General features: G+C 43.2%; 2 protein-coding genes and 1 long non-coding RNA gene across 6 annotated transcripts; 1 reads left to right on the top strand and 2 right to left on the bottom strand.

The window, feature by feature from the left end:
* Positions 1-1,358, bottom strand: LOC8072884 (protein yippee-like At3g55890). The gene is made up of 3 exons (XM_002442581.2): positions 931-1,358; positions 772-815; positions 1-618 (listed from the first exon to the last, which is right to left on the bottom strand). Exons 1-3 carry the CDS (start codon positions 1,033-1,035, stop codon positions 309-311), a joined length of 459 nt encoding a protein of 152 aa, XP_002442626.1. The 5' UTR covers positions 1,036-1,358; the 3' UTR covers positions 1-308.
* LOC8065264 (cation/H(+) antiporter 28) lies at positions 6,345-8,925 on the bottom strand. Its single transcript, XM_002442580.2, has one exon. It carries the CDS (start codon positions 8,923-8,925, stop codon positions 6,418-6,420), a length of 2,508 nt encoding a protein of 835 aa, XP_002442625.2. The 3' UTR covers positions 6,345-6,417.
* On the top strand, positions 10,027-13,247 carry LOC110429596. 4 transcript variants are annotated; one of them, XR_002446694.1, is made up of 4 exons: positions 10,027-10,408; positions 11,257-11,371; positions 11,506-11,730; positions 12,760-13,247. It is a non-coding gene; the product is annotated as an uncharacterized LOC110429596 (long non-coding RNA). The 4 variants fall into 4 exon arrangements; XR_002446693.1 differs by having other exon boundaries at positions 11,088-11,371; XR_002446691.1 differs by having other exon boundaries at positions 10,027-10,637.

The following is a 15,454-nucleotide window of genomic DNA, read 5'->3' as shown; positions in this document are numbered from 1 at the left end:
TGCATATACCAAGCATTGAAGCAGGGAAAGGAGATTTGTTTATATTATTACTGTCGCTGCATCTGATCATATTTACAGACAACTAGATAAAAGGATTGCTGATCACATCATATAGTCTGAATGTCTGATAGATAGATATAAATGGATATAGGTGCTACCACTAGGTACTGCGAAATGCTAGTAAAACAACTAGTGGAGGCCTGGAGGGGAGGGGAGGGGAGGGGAGTATTTACAGACAGCAAATGGAAGCATGTATGAGATGATGAGGCAGTCGAGTCCAAGTCGCATTGCAGATGACATTCATTCATTCACATGTGTTGGTCATCTTCGTCATCGCTGGGATCGTCGTCGTCAGCAGAGCTTGTCACGCGAGCATGGTGGTGGTGGTGGTGGGCATGGTCAGCATGAGCATGAGCATGAGCAGCATCACCACGAGCGGCGAGGGCGGTGGACCTGTCGAGGATGAACTTGCCTTCCTTGTACCTCTGGCTCTTGTCGAAGGCGACGAGGTATTTCCAGCCAAGGATGGCTCCGCAGGCGACGCAGAAGATGTCGCAGACGGTGTGCAGACCCGTCGTCATCATCCGGTCGTCCTTGCTACCAACATTCACGTTCACGCTGCACATACATATTTATATATATATATACACAAATATGTTATGATGTTTATATATATTATCTAGTAGGAGTAACTAATAAGGGGGGAGAGAGAAAAAAAAAAGAAAAGAAAATAAAAGAATGCAGCAATGCAAGACGGCCAAGTCAAGTTACATCCTGTTGAAGAGGTAGGCCTTGCCGTTCTTGCACCGGAACGTCTGATGCCAATCCAATGCAATCCAACAGAAAAATGCCAAATCAAATGGATGCAAGGGACAATACGTAAATAAACAAACAAACAAACAAATAAATAAACAACCAACAGGCTTTTACCCTTGCGATGATGTCGGTGTCGTAGGCGAGGTGGGTGTCGCAGTGCTTGCAGCGGTAGATGATGGCGCCCGTCGCCGGGAGGCTCACCAGCAACAGACGACCCATGGATACGAATGAATATCCGATCCGATCCGATCCGATCCGATTCCGATGGATGCCCTGCTGTACCAACTAACCAATTCGATGGATGGATCGGTGGATCTCGACGGCGGCCGCTCTACCCCTACCCCTACCTGTAGCACACACCTGCAATCCAATCGATCGATGGATCGCAGGCGCAGGCCTATCAACGGGTCGATCCCAGCGGGCGGTGGGATTGGCGGCGGCCTGGCCTGGGCGCCGCTGGACGAGAGGGGGAGGGGGAGGGGGAGGGGAAGGGGGAAGGGAAGAGCCGAAGAGGAAGGGGAAGGGGATTGGGGAGGAGAGTGGGGTGGGGGAATGATGAAAAGAAAAAGAGAAGAGAAGAAAAGAAAAACCGCTGCTGCCCGCTGCCTGCGACCGCGCGTTGGAAATCGGAAGGAGTCGTGTGCTTTCCTGTCTCGGCTTTCTCACCTTTTTGGCTGATTTTTTTTTTTAAAAAATACTATCAAATGGGCGGGTGGATTCAATTAATAAGCTCAAGCGAACAGACTTTGTCATTTTGCTCTGCTTAGCAAAAATTCTACTTCATCTCCTTAATTATATATAGTGGATTAGTTCAACTCAAATTATAAAACCAGATTTTCTACCTCCTAAATTTTTCAAATCCAAACAAATAATCCCCTCAAATGATTTTGGACGGTAGTCTTGTCTTTTTTTCTTGAATCTTTAAAAAAATCATAGTAAATCATAAAAAATCATAAAATGATAAATTTAATTTTGTTGGACTCCACGTGTGTTGATCTATGCAGTGAATATCTAATATAATGTGTTGTAGCTTTAGATCTATGCTTTTCTGTAATTAATTAGAATAATTCATAGATCTAAAGCTATAATAAAAATTTTATAATAAACCGTATCATATTATATGTTTACCATATAAATCTACTCATACGGGGTCCAACAAAATTGGAGTTTCCATTTTATGATTTTTTTGTGATTTACTATGATTTTTCAAAAATTCAGTGAAAAAAATAAAAAAGAAAAACATAAAGCCACCACCACTATAACAAAATCACCACTCAAAACTGCTTGACAGACTTATTTGATCGGTTTTAGAAAGTTCAAGCAGTAAAAATTCGATTTTATAGTTTGAGAAGTAAAATAGTCTACCTTATATAGTTGAAGGCCCTTGCTTATGCCACGCCTACTACCTCCCGCGGATAAAACGCTCGTCTCGTGCTCACGCTTTCTTCCCATCCTTCCTTGCGCTCTCCTGCAAATATGGATACTCCTCGCCGGTCCTCTACCAGTGGCGGAGCCAGAATTTCAAACTTGGGTATTCCCGCTTTCACAAAGTCGAATCTATAGGCTTAAAATATAGTCAATCATACTATAAGTCAGCAACTTTAAACTAATATTTGCTTTCTAGAATATAGATTTCTAATTGAAATGCTAGTTTTTTTACATGTTTTGAGCTCAAATGTGCGAAAATATTATATATTATAGCATTATACATTTATATATATATATATAAGTATATACACATATTTACATAAAAGTGTACCAAAATAGTTGGGTATTCCCGGAAATACTGAGGAATACCCCTAGATCCGCCCATGTTCTCTACCATAACACATATCTAAGTTATATATTATTATACTCTACATAAGTGATTCAGTAAACTAAAAATCAGTTTTTGCATTGAATACTTTCCCTTCAACCAATCAACACTATTAATCATATTGTTAATAGCATCTGATTATTAGAAAATAAAGTGAGAGCACATACATCTTTTATTTTCTATTAATTTAATCTGATTTTTTTCTAGAATGGATATATTATAGGGCACAAGAAGTAGGTATATCTGATTTGTCTATTGGATTACAGATATAGATGTATATCTTCAATATAAATAGTATCTTGACACGCATATAAAACTGTTTGCACTCCTCATACGGCTTTGTTGGGTTTGATGGAAATTCAAAGGGGTTAAAAGAGATGGAGGGGATTTGCTCTTTTAATTCTCTCCAATCCCCTTGGATTGGAGACTAACCCAACAATACCAACTCAATGTAGACAACATATCATTTCAATCCTTCCATTGCCGGCCTTGTTTATTTGCAAAATATTTTGCAAAATGTAAATAGTACAAATTTCGTTTGTATTTGACAAATATTGTTCAATCATGGACTAACTAGGCTCAAAAGATTCGTCTCGTCAATTCCGATCAAACTGTGTAATTAGTTTTTATTTTCGTCTATATTTAATACTTCATGCATACATCTAAAGATTTTATGTGACGAGGAATCTGAAAAATTTTGCAATTTTTTTTGAACTAAACAAGGCCTAACTGCTCACTGCATGGGCTTCCTGCAATGGAAACCCACAGCCTAGTCCAACAACAAATACTGGTTAGGCCCTCAATATGGGCCACAATGAACTGGACTGGTTTGACCTATTATTGATACTCCCTCAAATCTTTAAGATAATTAAGTCAGATAATTCAAAAACAAATATATAATGCACGATAAGTATGACTAAATTAACCATGAATTATATTTTCATATTAAATCCACTTAAACATATAGATGTTGATATTATTGATTAAACATCTAGTTAAATTGTTTAAAAAGCGATATTTCTATTCTATTTCGAGTTCTCTTCCACTCCCCTCCTACCCTAAACCTGTTGGATTTTGGATCATTAGTTTTTTTCTTTTCTTACCTCAAAAGAGTTGACTTTCATATAATTCCCTTCCCCTCCCCTAGAACAGTTGGATTCTGCATTACCATTTTTTGTTTTTCTTTTTTTATTCTTTAATATAAAAGACTTGTCGTACTAGATTGGGAATATTCAGTTGTCTCCAATCCAATTAATAGGATGTACTTCTTCCATCTTAAAATCTAATGTATTTTCCATTTGTTCTAAGTTCAACCGTCTTATGTTTGATTAAAATTATAGAGAAACATATTAACTTGTACAACATAGAAAAGGTAAGTTACAAAAATGCATTCCATAAAGTTTTCAATGGAGCTTATATGATGTCAAAAATATTCTTCTTCGTTTTCTATAATTCTGTCAAACTGAAGATGAATTGACTTAGGACATATAAATACATCATATTTGAGGATGGAGGGAGTGTGTTTTTTTATATATTCCTAAGCTCAGATACAAACAATGTACCATTACATGCAACATCCACTTTATTATATACCTGTAAGCTCCCTCTAAGACGATTTAAGCTTTTTTTTTCTTTTTTTTGGTTACCCTGCCCCCTCTGTTTTCTTATTTACTTGCTACCAAAAAGCTACATTATATTGCAACACTTTTGACCATCCGTATTTTCCCTACAAAAAGAATTATATGTACTTCTAATATTATCCGATTTCATTTGTATGAGTCATGATCAATACATGTTATATATGTAACAATATGTTAAGAAACCACATGGTCAAATAAAAACTGCTGTCGTAGAAAAGATGAGGACAAGTAAAGCCATGCACAGGGAAATATTAAAACTGAAGTTAGCATTGGTATTCACTTATCTTGGACTTCCACTTGGATTCACAAAACCCAAGATAGTTGACTTTTCCCCACTAGTAAGCAAATGTGACAGAAGGCTCATTTCTACATCAATGTTCCTTAATCAGGCTCGTAGCTTACAGCTAACCAACTCAGTTATCATAGTTTTGCCAACTTTCTCAATGTGCACTTTCAAGCTTCAAATCACAGTGTTGGAGCAAATTGATAAATACCAAAAGCAGTGCCTTTGGAGAGGAGTTGATCCAAACTCAACTAAGTCGGCCAAAGCTGCCTAGACAATATTTTGTAGAGATAAATAAGAAGAAGGATTAGGAGTGTTAAATCTATGAACACAGATTGAAGCCCTATTGCTTAAATATTTGCATAAATTTCTCAATAAAGAAGATCACCCATGGGTAAATCTGATATGGGAAAAATATTACCAAAATGGGAGATTGCCAGCAGCATTAAAGGTTGGATCCTTTTGGTGGCAAGATATACTCAAGGTGATTGATAAATACAAAGGTATGGCTATTGTTAACATTCAAGAAGGAAGAACATGCTTGTTCTGGGAGAATCACTGGAATGGGATTATAAGTTTCCCTCGGCTACACTCGTTCTCAAGAAAGAAAAAAAATAACTTTTTCTAAAGCAAAGTTAACTCCAAACCTGCATAGCCTCTTACATTTGCCATTTTTAGTGGAATCTTTTGCTCAGTTGGGCCAGCTTCAAAGTATTCTGCAAGAAACACTTATAACTGATCTCTTTGATATTTGGACTTATCCATGGGGATCAGCCACCTTCTCCTCAAGTTAAGCTTACATACAATTGAGTGGTCACTGCGATATTCACTCTGCCTTCAAATGGCTATGAAAGAGTTCTTGTTAGAACAAGCATCGTTTATTCTTCTAGTTGCTCATGAAAGACAGACTAAGCACTAGAGGTTTGCTTAGAAGAAGAAATATGGAGATGGAAGATTATAAGTGTGTCCTATGCAATGAACAGGCAGAAGAGATAGTGGAACACCTCTTTATCAAATGTATCTTTGCACAGGGCTGTTGGAGGCTAATAAACTTGAGTGTAGACCCAACAACTATAATCCTTTTCTAAATCTAGAACGGCTCAAGAATCAGCTCAACCGCTCTTTTTTATGGAAGTCATCATTTTCTAAGTTGGGCTATCTGGATGACTAGAAACAATAAGATATTCAAGCAAGTCATTGCCTCGACGCAAGAATGCAAGAAATGGATGCTCTTTTGATGCGTGCCAAGAAAGCCTATTCACCAAGATTACAAGAATGTATAAATACTATTCCTTAATTTTTAGACCAACGGTGGTGTACCTTTTGGTTTTTTTTGCTTTACTTCTTAGGCCTTGTTTAGTTCTAAATTTTTTTTTGGGAAAATGACATTGTAGCACTTTCTTTTTTATTTGACAAACATTGTCCAATCATAGAGTAACTAGACTTAAAAGATTTGTCTCGTAATTTACAAACAAGCTGTGTAATTAGCTTTTATTTTCATCTATATTTAATGCTCTATATATATGCCGTAAAATTCGATGTGATAGGAAATCTTAAATTTTTTTGAGTTTTTAGGGTGAACTAAACAAGGCCTTTAGTTCCTTAGCTGGTTCAGAAACTGCTAGTTAATTTGTATTTTATTTTTTTACGTGATCTGGCGTTTTGGATCGTGTCTCTCCTTTTGACTCGGGCAGTCGGGAAGGGAAAAAGATAGTGGCCCCATGCCCCATTCTGTGGCTAGAGGAGATCGATGATCGACTTGCATTGTGTTGTGTCCAACGATATTATGTCCTAATTAAAAGTAAGTTCCATTGACGTTCGTTCGAGCACACGTATGTATGTATGTATGTATGTATGTATATCTACAAGGGCATGAACTCTTCGTCGATGACCTTGTAGTGCTTCTTGGCGTCGTACTGCTGCACGATGAGCACGGAGGCGGTGGTGGAGAAGTCGGAGGACGCGAGGATGTCGCCGACGGGGCCGAGCTCCAGGCACTCGGCCCACTCGTCCAGCCCCTCCGTCAGCACCGAGCTGCGGTCCCTGCCGCGCCCCACGATGAAGAGCCGGTAGTCCGCCTGCACGCCCCGGAGCACCGCCACCAGCTCCGCCCCGTCCGCCACGTGCTTCTCCAGGTACCCGATGCCCGCCACGGCGCCGCCCGGCTGCTGCTTGCTCCCGGCCACGTGCTTCCGGTAGAACTCCGCGAAGAACTTGTCGTCCACCTGCATCTGCGCCTCCTCCTGCCCCAGCGCCGACGACGCCGGGGCTCCCAGGCCGCGGCCGCTGCTGCCGACGCCGCCGCCGCCGCCGCGCCGGCTGCCCTTGCTCTCGAACAGGCTCGTCCGGGCCTTGGCGCGTGCCTGCGCCGTCGCGTTCTGCACCACGCGCAGCGCCGTCAGACGCACGCCCGGGTGCTTGGACATGAGGGACGCCAGCGTCAGGGCCTCGCGGTCGTCCGCGCCGCCGATGAACACAACCACCACGGCCGCCGCCGGCTGCTGGTGCTTCCCGTTCCCGAGGCCTCGGTCCACCACCACCCCGACCGAGCACGGCGCCAGCTGCAGCACCTTCTGGTTGACGACCCGGAAGCCGTGGTGGCCCGGCTCCATGCTGCCGTCGGCCCGCTGCGCCTTGTGGAACGGGAGCAGCACCAGCGCCGCCATGGCGTCCTCGGCGCAGATGCACATGTCGCTGTGCATGTCCGGGAACGACGACAGCGCCAGCAGGCGCCGCACCTTGACCTTGGCGCCGCCGCCGCACTCGGCCTGGTACGCGTCCAGCGCCTCGCCGATGAGCTTGCGCATCTCCGACACCTCCTCGTCCACCACCGTGACGCCGTCGAACCCCCCGCCCTTGACGATGGCGGCCGCCGTCTGGTCCGTCATCTGCACCATGTCGACGGCGTACACGGCCAGCTCGCCGCCGCCGCCGCCGCCCCAGCGCAGCGCCTCCATGACGTAGGCCAGCGTGGGGACGTCGTGCGGGCCGTGGAGCCCCACGACGAGGCGCAGCTCCGTGGACGGGTCGTGGTGCTGCAGCCCCATGAGGCGCCACTGCACGCTCCGGCGCGCCCAGGACGCGATGGCCACGCCGACCATGGGCGTGACGGCCACGTTGAGGGCGACCATGAAGATGATGGCCATGAAGGACTTGTCGGTGATGATGCCGGCGTCGAACGCCGCCTGCGCGCAGTAGAGGTGGAAGTAGCCCTTGACGTTGAGGAGCATCCCGAGCGCCAGCGCCTCCAGCATGCCGAGGCCGCGGAGGAGCCCCGCGGCGGCGCAGCCGGTGAGCTTCCCCAGCGTTGCCATGACGGTGACGAAGAAGACCCTCCACCACGGGAAGGGAAGGTCCATGACGTAGGCCCGGAAGCCCTGGTCCCGCGTGAGGCCGGCCACCTCGATGTCGTCGGTGGTCTGGCGCAGCGACAGGCAGACGTGGGCGACGTAGAGCGGGAGCACCAAGGAGCTGAGCACGAAGTTGGTCTTGCTGACCAGCAGCCTGGACACCCGGCCTTCGCTGGGGAACGCCAGCCCCACCAGGAACGCGGCCATGTTGACGTTGAGGCGCAGCGCGGAGCTGAGCCAGCAGAGCGCGGCGGCGAGCAGCGCGACGAGGGAGAGGTCGAAGCCCCGCATGCGGCGGCCCTCCGGGTTGCGCGCGCCCACCCACTCGGCCATGGCCCTGGACACGAAGGCGGACACGATGACGACGACGAGGACGGCGGCCGTGAGCACCGGCTGCAGTACGATCGGGGACGGGGAGTCGCGGCCGCCGTCGTCGTCCACGCCCGTGTCGCGCCAGATCATGCTGCCCACGGCGATGAGCATGGTGGTGAGCATGTCGGAGGAGAGGCCGGCGCCCACGGCCAGGCGGCCCACGGCGGTCTTGGCGATCTTGAGGTCGGTGGTCAGGCGGGTGAGCACCGGGGAGGCGGTGTTGGCGAGCACGGCGGCCAGCCCCAGGAAGGAGCGGAGGGAGCGCTCGTGGATGACGCCCGAGGTGGCCTGCATGAGCGGCATGTGGAAGAGCGTGACGAGGACGCAGGTGGAGAGGATCCCCGCGTAGGCGACCATGGAGTCGCCGGCGACCAGGACCAGGAGCGTGCTGGGGTCCATCTCCACGCCCAGCGCGAAGAGGTAGGGCGCGAAGACGAAGCCGCCGATCTTGCCGAACACCAGGTTGATGGCGTTGGTGAGGGAGAGCACGCGGAACTGGGCCAGGAGGATGCCCAGCAGCAGATCCGAGAAGACGCGCGGCTGGTACACCTTGCGGAGCAGCGCGTACAGCACCTTGCTGCTCACCAGGATCACGCCGAACTCGAACAGGATCGTGTTGTAGTTGGCAGACAGGATGCTGCTCGTCATCGAGCAATCCATGGCCGCCGCCGCCCGATCGTCAGAGATTCCAATTCAATTCCTTCCTTTAATTTTCCTTCCGCTTCCGCCACGAAGAACAAGGCAGCAAGAGCATTTCGCGCGGCTAGCTGCGGCAGGGAGCATTTCGCGCGGCTATGGTGCATGTGCTAGTGCAAACCTACCTTCTTCTCTCTTATATGTATTATATTAAATAAATGATTAGTTAATTGATTATGATACTACTTTATCCCTTATTACTACTTATGTTTCTCGTCTCTCACTTATATATTACGCTAAAATTAGCTACGGCGGCGCCCTCCTATATTCTTTCTTGCCCTTATCTTGCATGCAGGCGACAGCTTTTTTTTTTCCTTTTCTTTTTAAACAAAATAAAAAGTGATCTCTCGAACAAACCCCAAGAATTTGGCTAAAACTACTAGCTAAATTCCATTACTTAACCATTTTGTAAAATAAAAAGCTTCTCACAAAAAGGAAAAAAATAATCCACAACAATCTTTACAAAGTTAGACGACCAGCATCTATAGTTGGCAAACTCATCTCTCGTGTAAACTGTGCAAACTCTAATCTGGACCACATGATGTTGATCCAAGGGGCGAAGATAGCATAGCATTCTCTCTACGCATCTTGAGCCTTGTTTAGTTGAAGATGTAAAAAGTTTTTGGGTACCGTAGCACTTTTGTTTTATTTGATAATTATTGTCCAATCATGAAATAATTAGGCTCAAAAGATTTATCTCGTAAATTATAGGTAAACTATACAATTAATTATTTTTTAATTTATATTTAATGTTACATGCATGTGCCATAAGATTCGATATGACGGGAAATCTTGAAAAAATTTTGGGTCTTGGAATGAACTAAACAAGTCAGGAACTCATAACATGCATTGCTTGTAGGTAGTCCAACACATAAGACCAACAAAGTCTGCCTGCTCCTCCGCCGGAACCCCCCGCCACGTCGCCCTGAAATCTATCAGCCGTTGGATGCCCAATCCGATGGCCGTTGTTGTTCCCACAAGATTCTGATAGAAACAGCTTCTGCTTTTCTTGCTCCACTTCTGATTCTGCTTCTCGATCCTTCCAGCCAAAAAGAAAGGATGATACGAACTCTTCCCCGTCCTTCCCGACTCCTTCCGTACCGTAACGCCGCCGCTTGCGCCCTAGCCCCTGCCCGCGCCTCCAATTCCTCTCCCTCTCCCCTCAAAAAAAAAAAAAAAAAAATTCCTCTCCCTCTCTTCTGACGTGTCAGCGCACCGCCTGCTCCCGAAAGCGGCCACCTCCACACCCTGCGTGCACCGGGGGCGGCGGCCCAGCGGCGCAGACGTCCGGACGGCCCCGGCGGTGGCTGCGTTGCGACATGGCGTGGCACGACGTGGGAGAGCCCCACCGTTGGCTGCCGGCGCCGTTGACCCCCGGCTCCTTGCCGCGCCAGCTGCGTCGCCGTATCCGCTCCGTCTGTCGCTACATCTGTCAGTACGTCGCTCTCTTCTCCTTTTCCCTCATCTCATGGCTCCTTCCCAAGATTCTGTCTCCCTCGCGGATGCGTGGTGGCCGGTGCCGGTGTCCGGGTCACCGCCGGCATTGTCACGTAGCAGCATGACCGGGCCCAGCCGATTGCTGCCGATGCGGGTGCCCCTCGGTGTGTCCTGGTCCCGGCCACTAGCCTTCGATCCACCTTCAAATCCAGCCAGTACCGACACAGGTGCTGCCTCTCTCTCCTCTCCTCTTTGCTTTCAGTTCTATGTTAATCTCCTGCTGGTGGCAGTGTGGATTGGTTCACTGATGAGCAGATCAGCCTGCTAAAATTAGTATGCAGATAGTTTTTGCTCGACAACAATTTACCCAATCCTCTAAAAACAGACAGTCCTAAACGAATACTAATTTGCCAATGCTATTTTTGGATTATGCGTTTTTTCCAGGCCAGATGATTTGTCTCGAATTACTGCAATGACCTTAGATTTAGATGCTTTTCAGCAGCTCTCTCCATTATTTAATCTATACATTGTGATATCGTCTATATGTTATAGCTAACTTGGCGAATATCTACTGTAACAAAGCTAACACTATGCTACGGACATGCGATGTGATTACTGCTGCATTGTAGCATGTGTTAATCTATCACATCTCTCAGGTTTTGCTTACTAACTTGCAGAAAAGAATCTTCTTTACCTGGAAAGAGTGTGCACTTTCTGTTGGATTGTTACTTTGTTGGTTGAATTAATCACTGCTGCCCCAACGTTTGGTTCACCGGCCTATGATTTCTTCTCTTGGACCTATTCTTTTGGATGTCTCTGTTCTGATCTCTACACCTTCCATTATAGATCTGGGTGATTTACCAATACATAATCAAGCTATTCAGGGGGTTCAAAAGCCACTAGAGGATATCACTGACAGCCCTGATATTGCTGCTGCTGAGCCTTCGATTCAGTTGAAAGAGTAAGTCATGATGCAAAGTTTATCAGATGATGCACGCTACATTTGATTACTGAAAGCAGCTGCCATTCCATTCCAAGTGTCACAGATTTGATTTACACCTCTTTTGTAGAACTTATTAGTTTTGCTGAAAACAGATACCATTCTATTCCAAGTGGCACCAATTTGATTTACCAGAAGAATACAACATCATGCCTCTTCTCAAATGAAGAGCTGCTATGCCTTTGAAATACTAGAAGAGTCACAACATAAATGATTGTTTATTTTGGATAGTTCTGGATGGATATAAGGCTCTTGTGACTGCTGGGAAACTTAGAGATCTGGTCAAATCGAATTTCTGTGGTGGCATGGAAATCCCCGAGGTAATTCAGTGGTGCTTACCAGTATTTGTTACTAGGTTTCAATTTCATAACCATTAAATTCTGTTACACATGGGTTTTGTTTGGGGAAGTAGTATATACTATGTAATCCTTTTAAATAGGTAGCGTATGCATTTCTGCAATTCTGAGCCCATCAAAAGGGATAATATATATTTCCTAGAAATTTCTTAAACATTACACTCCATCTAACCATTGCAATGTTTACTATTTTAAATGGCATATTGTGCTTATGTGCACACAAAAAGAGATGAATAAGAAAGTGATTGCACTGGATAGACAAGTAAAGAGCTTTGAAATGCTTCTTCGCTTATGTTAGTCGTGCAAGAGCAGTTACAAATGTGCACATTATGTGGAACTATTATACTATCAATTAGTGGCTTTACCATATTCACAAGCTAGGTGAAAATTTGTATTTGAGATTTAAGAGGAATTGAATAGTTCAATATTCTTGGCCGCTGACAATTTGAGCCTGGTGAGGACAGTTCGAGACTGAAGCACTCTTCTCTTTATTCTGTATATCTAATAGAATCTACAAATAAATTGTTCTTAAAATTTATGTTAATTCATGGAAATTTTTAATGGCAGAGGATCTATTATTGATGCTTCGTAGTATATATCTTGATATCGATGGATACCTGACATTTTGTCGGCGCCATTTGAGTTGAACAAATGGGTTTCATTGTTGTTACTAACTAGCACTGGTTTTCCATCATTTCTTGAAAAGATGTTTAATGCACTGTAATTTTGAATTGCAATAAAAACTGTCTGTGGAATCCAAATTTTTTTTCCCTGTATTTATATATCTACCATCATGATCTTCCTATCAAAAGGCTCCATATTATTAACCTTAGCATGTTTCCTATCAAGAAGCATACATAAAGCTCATTTGCCTTCTTGATTATTTAGTGGATGTGTTGCAACTTTGTTTTGCCAACCTGCAACTTTGTTTTGCCTTCTTGATTACATTTTTTTCTCACTCATGTTTTTTTGGTCCGTGTTATCTTCATGCAGGGTGTGAAGAACAGAAGACCTACAACTATATCAGCAGCTTGGGATGACGCTATTTTCTTAAAGATTGATAAGGCTTCTCTCTGTCTATGATTAGACAATAGTCCATTCAAACAGCGATTGGCCCGTAATATATCAGTGTTGCGTTCCCTGAAATAAATACCCGCGAGTTTGCACAGGCGCGCGGATGCGCGTGCCCCGGTACTAGTAGTGATAACAACACAACAACACTTTCTCGATACAGAATTTGCATGTGTTACATGAAAACGCAATAAACAAAAGTATTTGCGAAAAATATCAGCAGTTTTAGCAATTCTTGTTGTATAGGCTATTTAGAATTTTATATAGAAAAAAGTAGGTTTCAATACTATCTGATTTTGTAAAATAGAAAAGCTAGTTTGAGCAAACAAGAGAGGAGTGTACATGGGCCCTCATTCATGGTGCCGACTGCCGAGTATGAAATGAAGAAATCAGGATAGTAGTATATCCAAGTACGGTGAATTATTAGGTCAGTTTCAGTTTGATAGTCTTGTTTTGAAGACTATATCATTTTAAATAAAATAAACATAGATAAAAAAGAAACTTATTTTTAATAGAGAGATTCATTCCTTGTTTAGTTCTGAAATTTTTTTGGTTTTCGGGACTGTAGCGCTTTCGTTTTTATTTGATAAACATTGTCCAATTATAGAGTAACTAGGCTTAAAAGATTCATCTCGCAATTTACAAGTAAACTGTGTAATTATTTTTTATCTTCGTGTACATTTAGTTCTTTATAATGTGCCGTAAGATTCGATGTGACGAGAAATCTTGAAAAGTTTTTGGTTTTTAAGATGAACTAAACAAGTCCTTAATGGCTTTTTATAGACATTTAGTTTCATACTAACTCATACTCCTTAATCGTGCCAAGAGTTTTATTTCACTTCTTTTATCCTTTAGAGCACTCTCAATGCAGACTTCAGTGTGGTTTCTATAGCTATTTATTACTCCTCTATTTATTAGATTTTGCTGATGTGGCACAATATTTACTAGTATATTGCCCGTGCTAACGCCACGGTGACATTTTAGGTGATGCAAATTAACAACCAAATATGGTATAAAATAAATTACATTTAAAGAATCATATAAAAAAGGAGCGATACAAACTTACAACATTATAATATTTATTTAATCTAAATTGGATCAAACCTAATAAACATATATTCATCCTTTGGTGATCGAAGAGCTTAGTTGTATCTGCTAGGGTCGGCCTGAACAAACTCCTACACATTGCAGCATCTCATCCCTGTCATATGAATCAATCAAGCCAGAGGTATAATCATGGGAGATAATCTGGTCCGCGCTAAAGCAAAAACATGCATGTGCTAACGCTAAGGCAAAAATAAAAGATAATATGTTTCTTAAAAATGAAATAGGTAGTTAGATAGATTACCATTCATGGCAAAATAGATTAGATCCATAAGTTATATAAGAAATAAAAACATAGGTACTTTGAGCCAAGCAGTAGACTGTTGGATAGTGTTGAATAAGGAGATTTCGACGAACAAACAAAAATATACATCATTTTCAAAAGAAAGCTGCAAGTAGCTACATAGACCTTCGAGATAAATGACTCAGCCGTGGGAAACAAAATAAGTAGGCAGTAAAAAATGAGATTGTCAAATTGGCGTTGATGTACACAAGGATGGGGGTACCACTATACAATCTATAGGAGAGAAAACAAATACCTCAAAAAGTTAGAGCGCCTTTCTTAAACCTGTATAAAATATAACTAAATAAAGTACTATTTTAAGAGGCCTCGCAAAAAAAGTACTATTTTAAGAGAGAAACTTTATGTTGCGGCAGTTGAACAAGTCTTTGAGTCTTGGACCAAAAACATCAATGACCATTACATTGTACTCCCCTCCACTCCAAACCACTTCAAATGAGGAATTCCAGTTCCAGCTGAAGTTTGAAAAAGAAATATATATATATATATATATATATATATATATATAAAATAAATATAAATAGGTGAAAGCATACTAAACAGTGACCTATGTCCTTATATCGGTATTGCTTCCCCCTTGGAGAAGCATGTATAGTTTCTACTCAAGATAAGGTTTGAATGTCTTGTTACTTGTTATTAGTCATGTAAAAATATTACATAACAACATACAATGTCAGGAATCATGCCAATCTTTTTGGAAAGCAAACAAGCAGAAGACCATTCATTTTCTTAATTATGCCATGCCACAATCTAATGCTGAATGTCAGGCTAAAAATGATATGCAAACAGTATCAGATTATCTCATACCAATTTGATAGCCACCTACTCCTTATATATACTCTTATCATTGTTCCTTCCATCTGACTGTTCATCGGTTATAATAGCTTCCATCCGATTGCTTAAGCTGACTCAAATATAGCAGTGACAATGCATATATATATATATATGGCCAAGATTTGGTGGATGTGTTTTTTTAGCCATTGATTTTAATAGTGTAGTAAATTCCTGGGTACACTGTGGTTGGAGACTCTCAGTGGGGGACGATTTGGTGGGTGGACCAAGTATAATTTAAGTATTCTATTATAGTAGAAAGAAGAAGAAGAAGAAGAGATTGAGAAAAGAGAAGGAAAACAGAAGAAACCGAGTCTATCTTAGACTCGACGTCTACTCTTCCATCGATGCAGAAGAAGCATTGGGAAAGTCCAGGTAGTT

The sequence above is a fragment of the Sorghum bicolor genome, chromosome 8, assembly GCF_000003195.3.
Source record: "Sorghum bicolor cultivar BTx623 chromosome 8, Sorghum_bicolor_NCBIv3, whole genome shotgun sequence".
Classification (NCBI taxonomy): domain Eukaryota; kingdom Viridiplantae; phylum Streptophyta; class Magnoliopsida; order Poales; family Poaceae; genus Sorghum; species Sorghum bicolor.
This window is presented reverse-complemented; position numbering and strand designations above follow the sequence as displayed.

Excerpts from the sequence above, each read along its gene's own strand:
- LOC8065264 (XM_002442580.2), bottom strand. The coding sequence starts at position 8,925 with ATGACGAGCAGCATCCTGTCTGCCAACTACAACACGATCCTGTTCGAG.
- LOC8072884 (XM_002442581.2), bottom strand. The coding sequence starts at position 1,035 with ATGGGTCGTCTGTTGCTGGTGAGCCTCCCGGCGACGGGCGCCATCATC. Across the intron at positions 816-930 it reads ACACCGACATCATCGCAAGG|ACGTTCCGGTGCAAGAACGG; the intron begins GTAAAAGCCTGT and ends GATTGGCATCAG. Across the intron at positions 619-771 it reads GCCTACCTCTTCAACAGGAT|CGTGAACGTGAATGTTGGTA; the intron begins GTAACTTGACTT and ends ATGTATGTGCAG.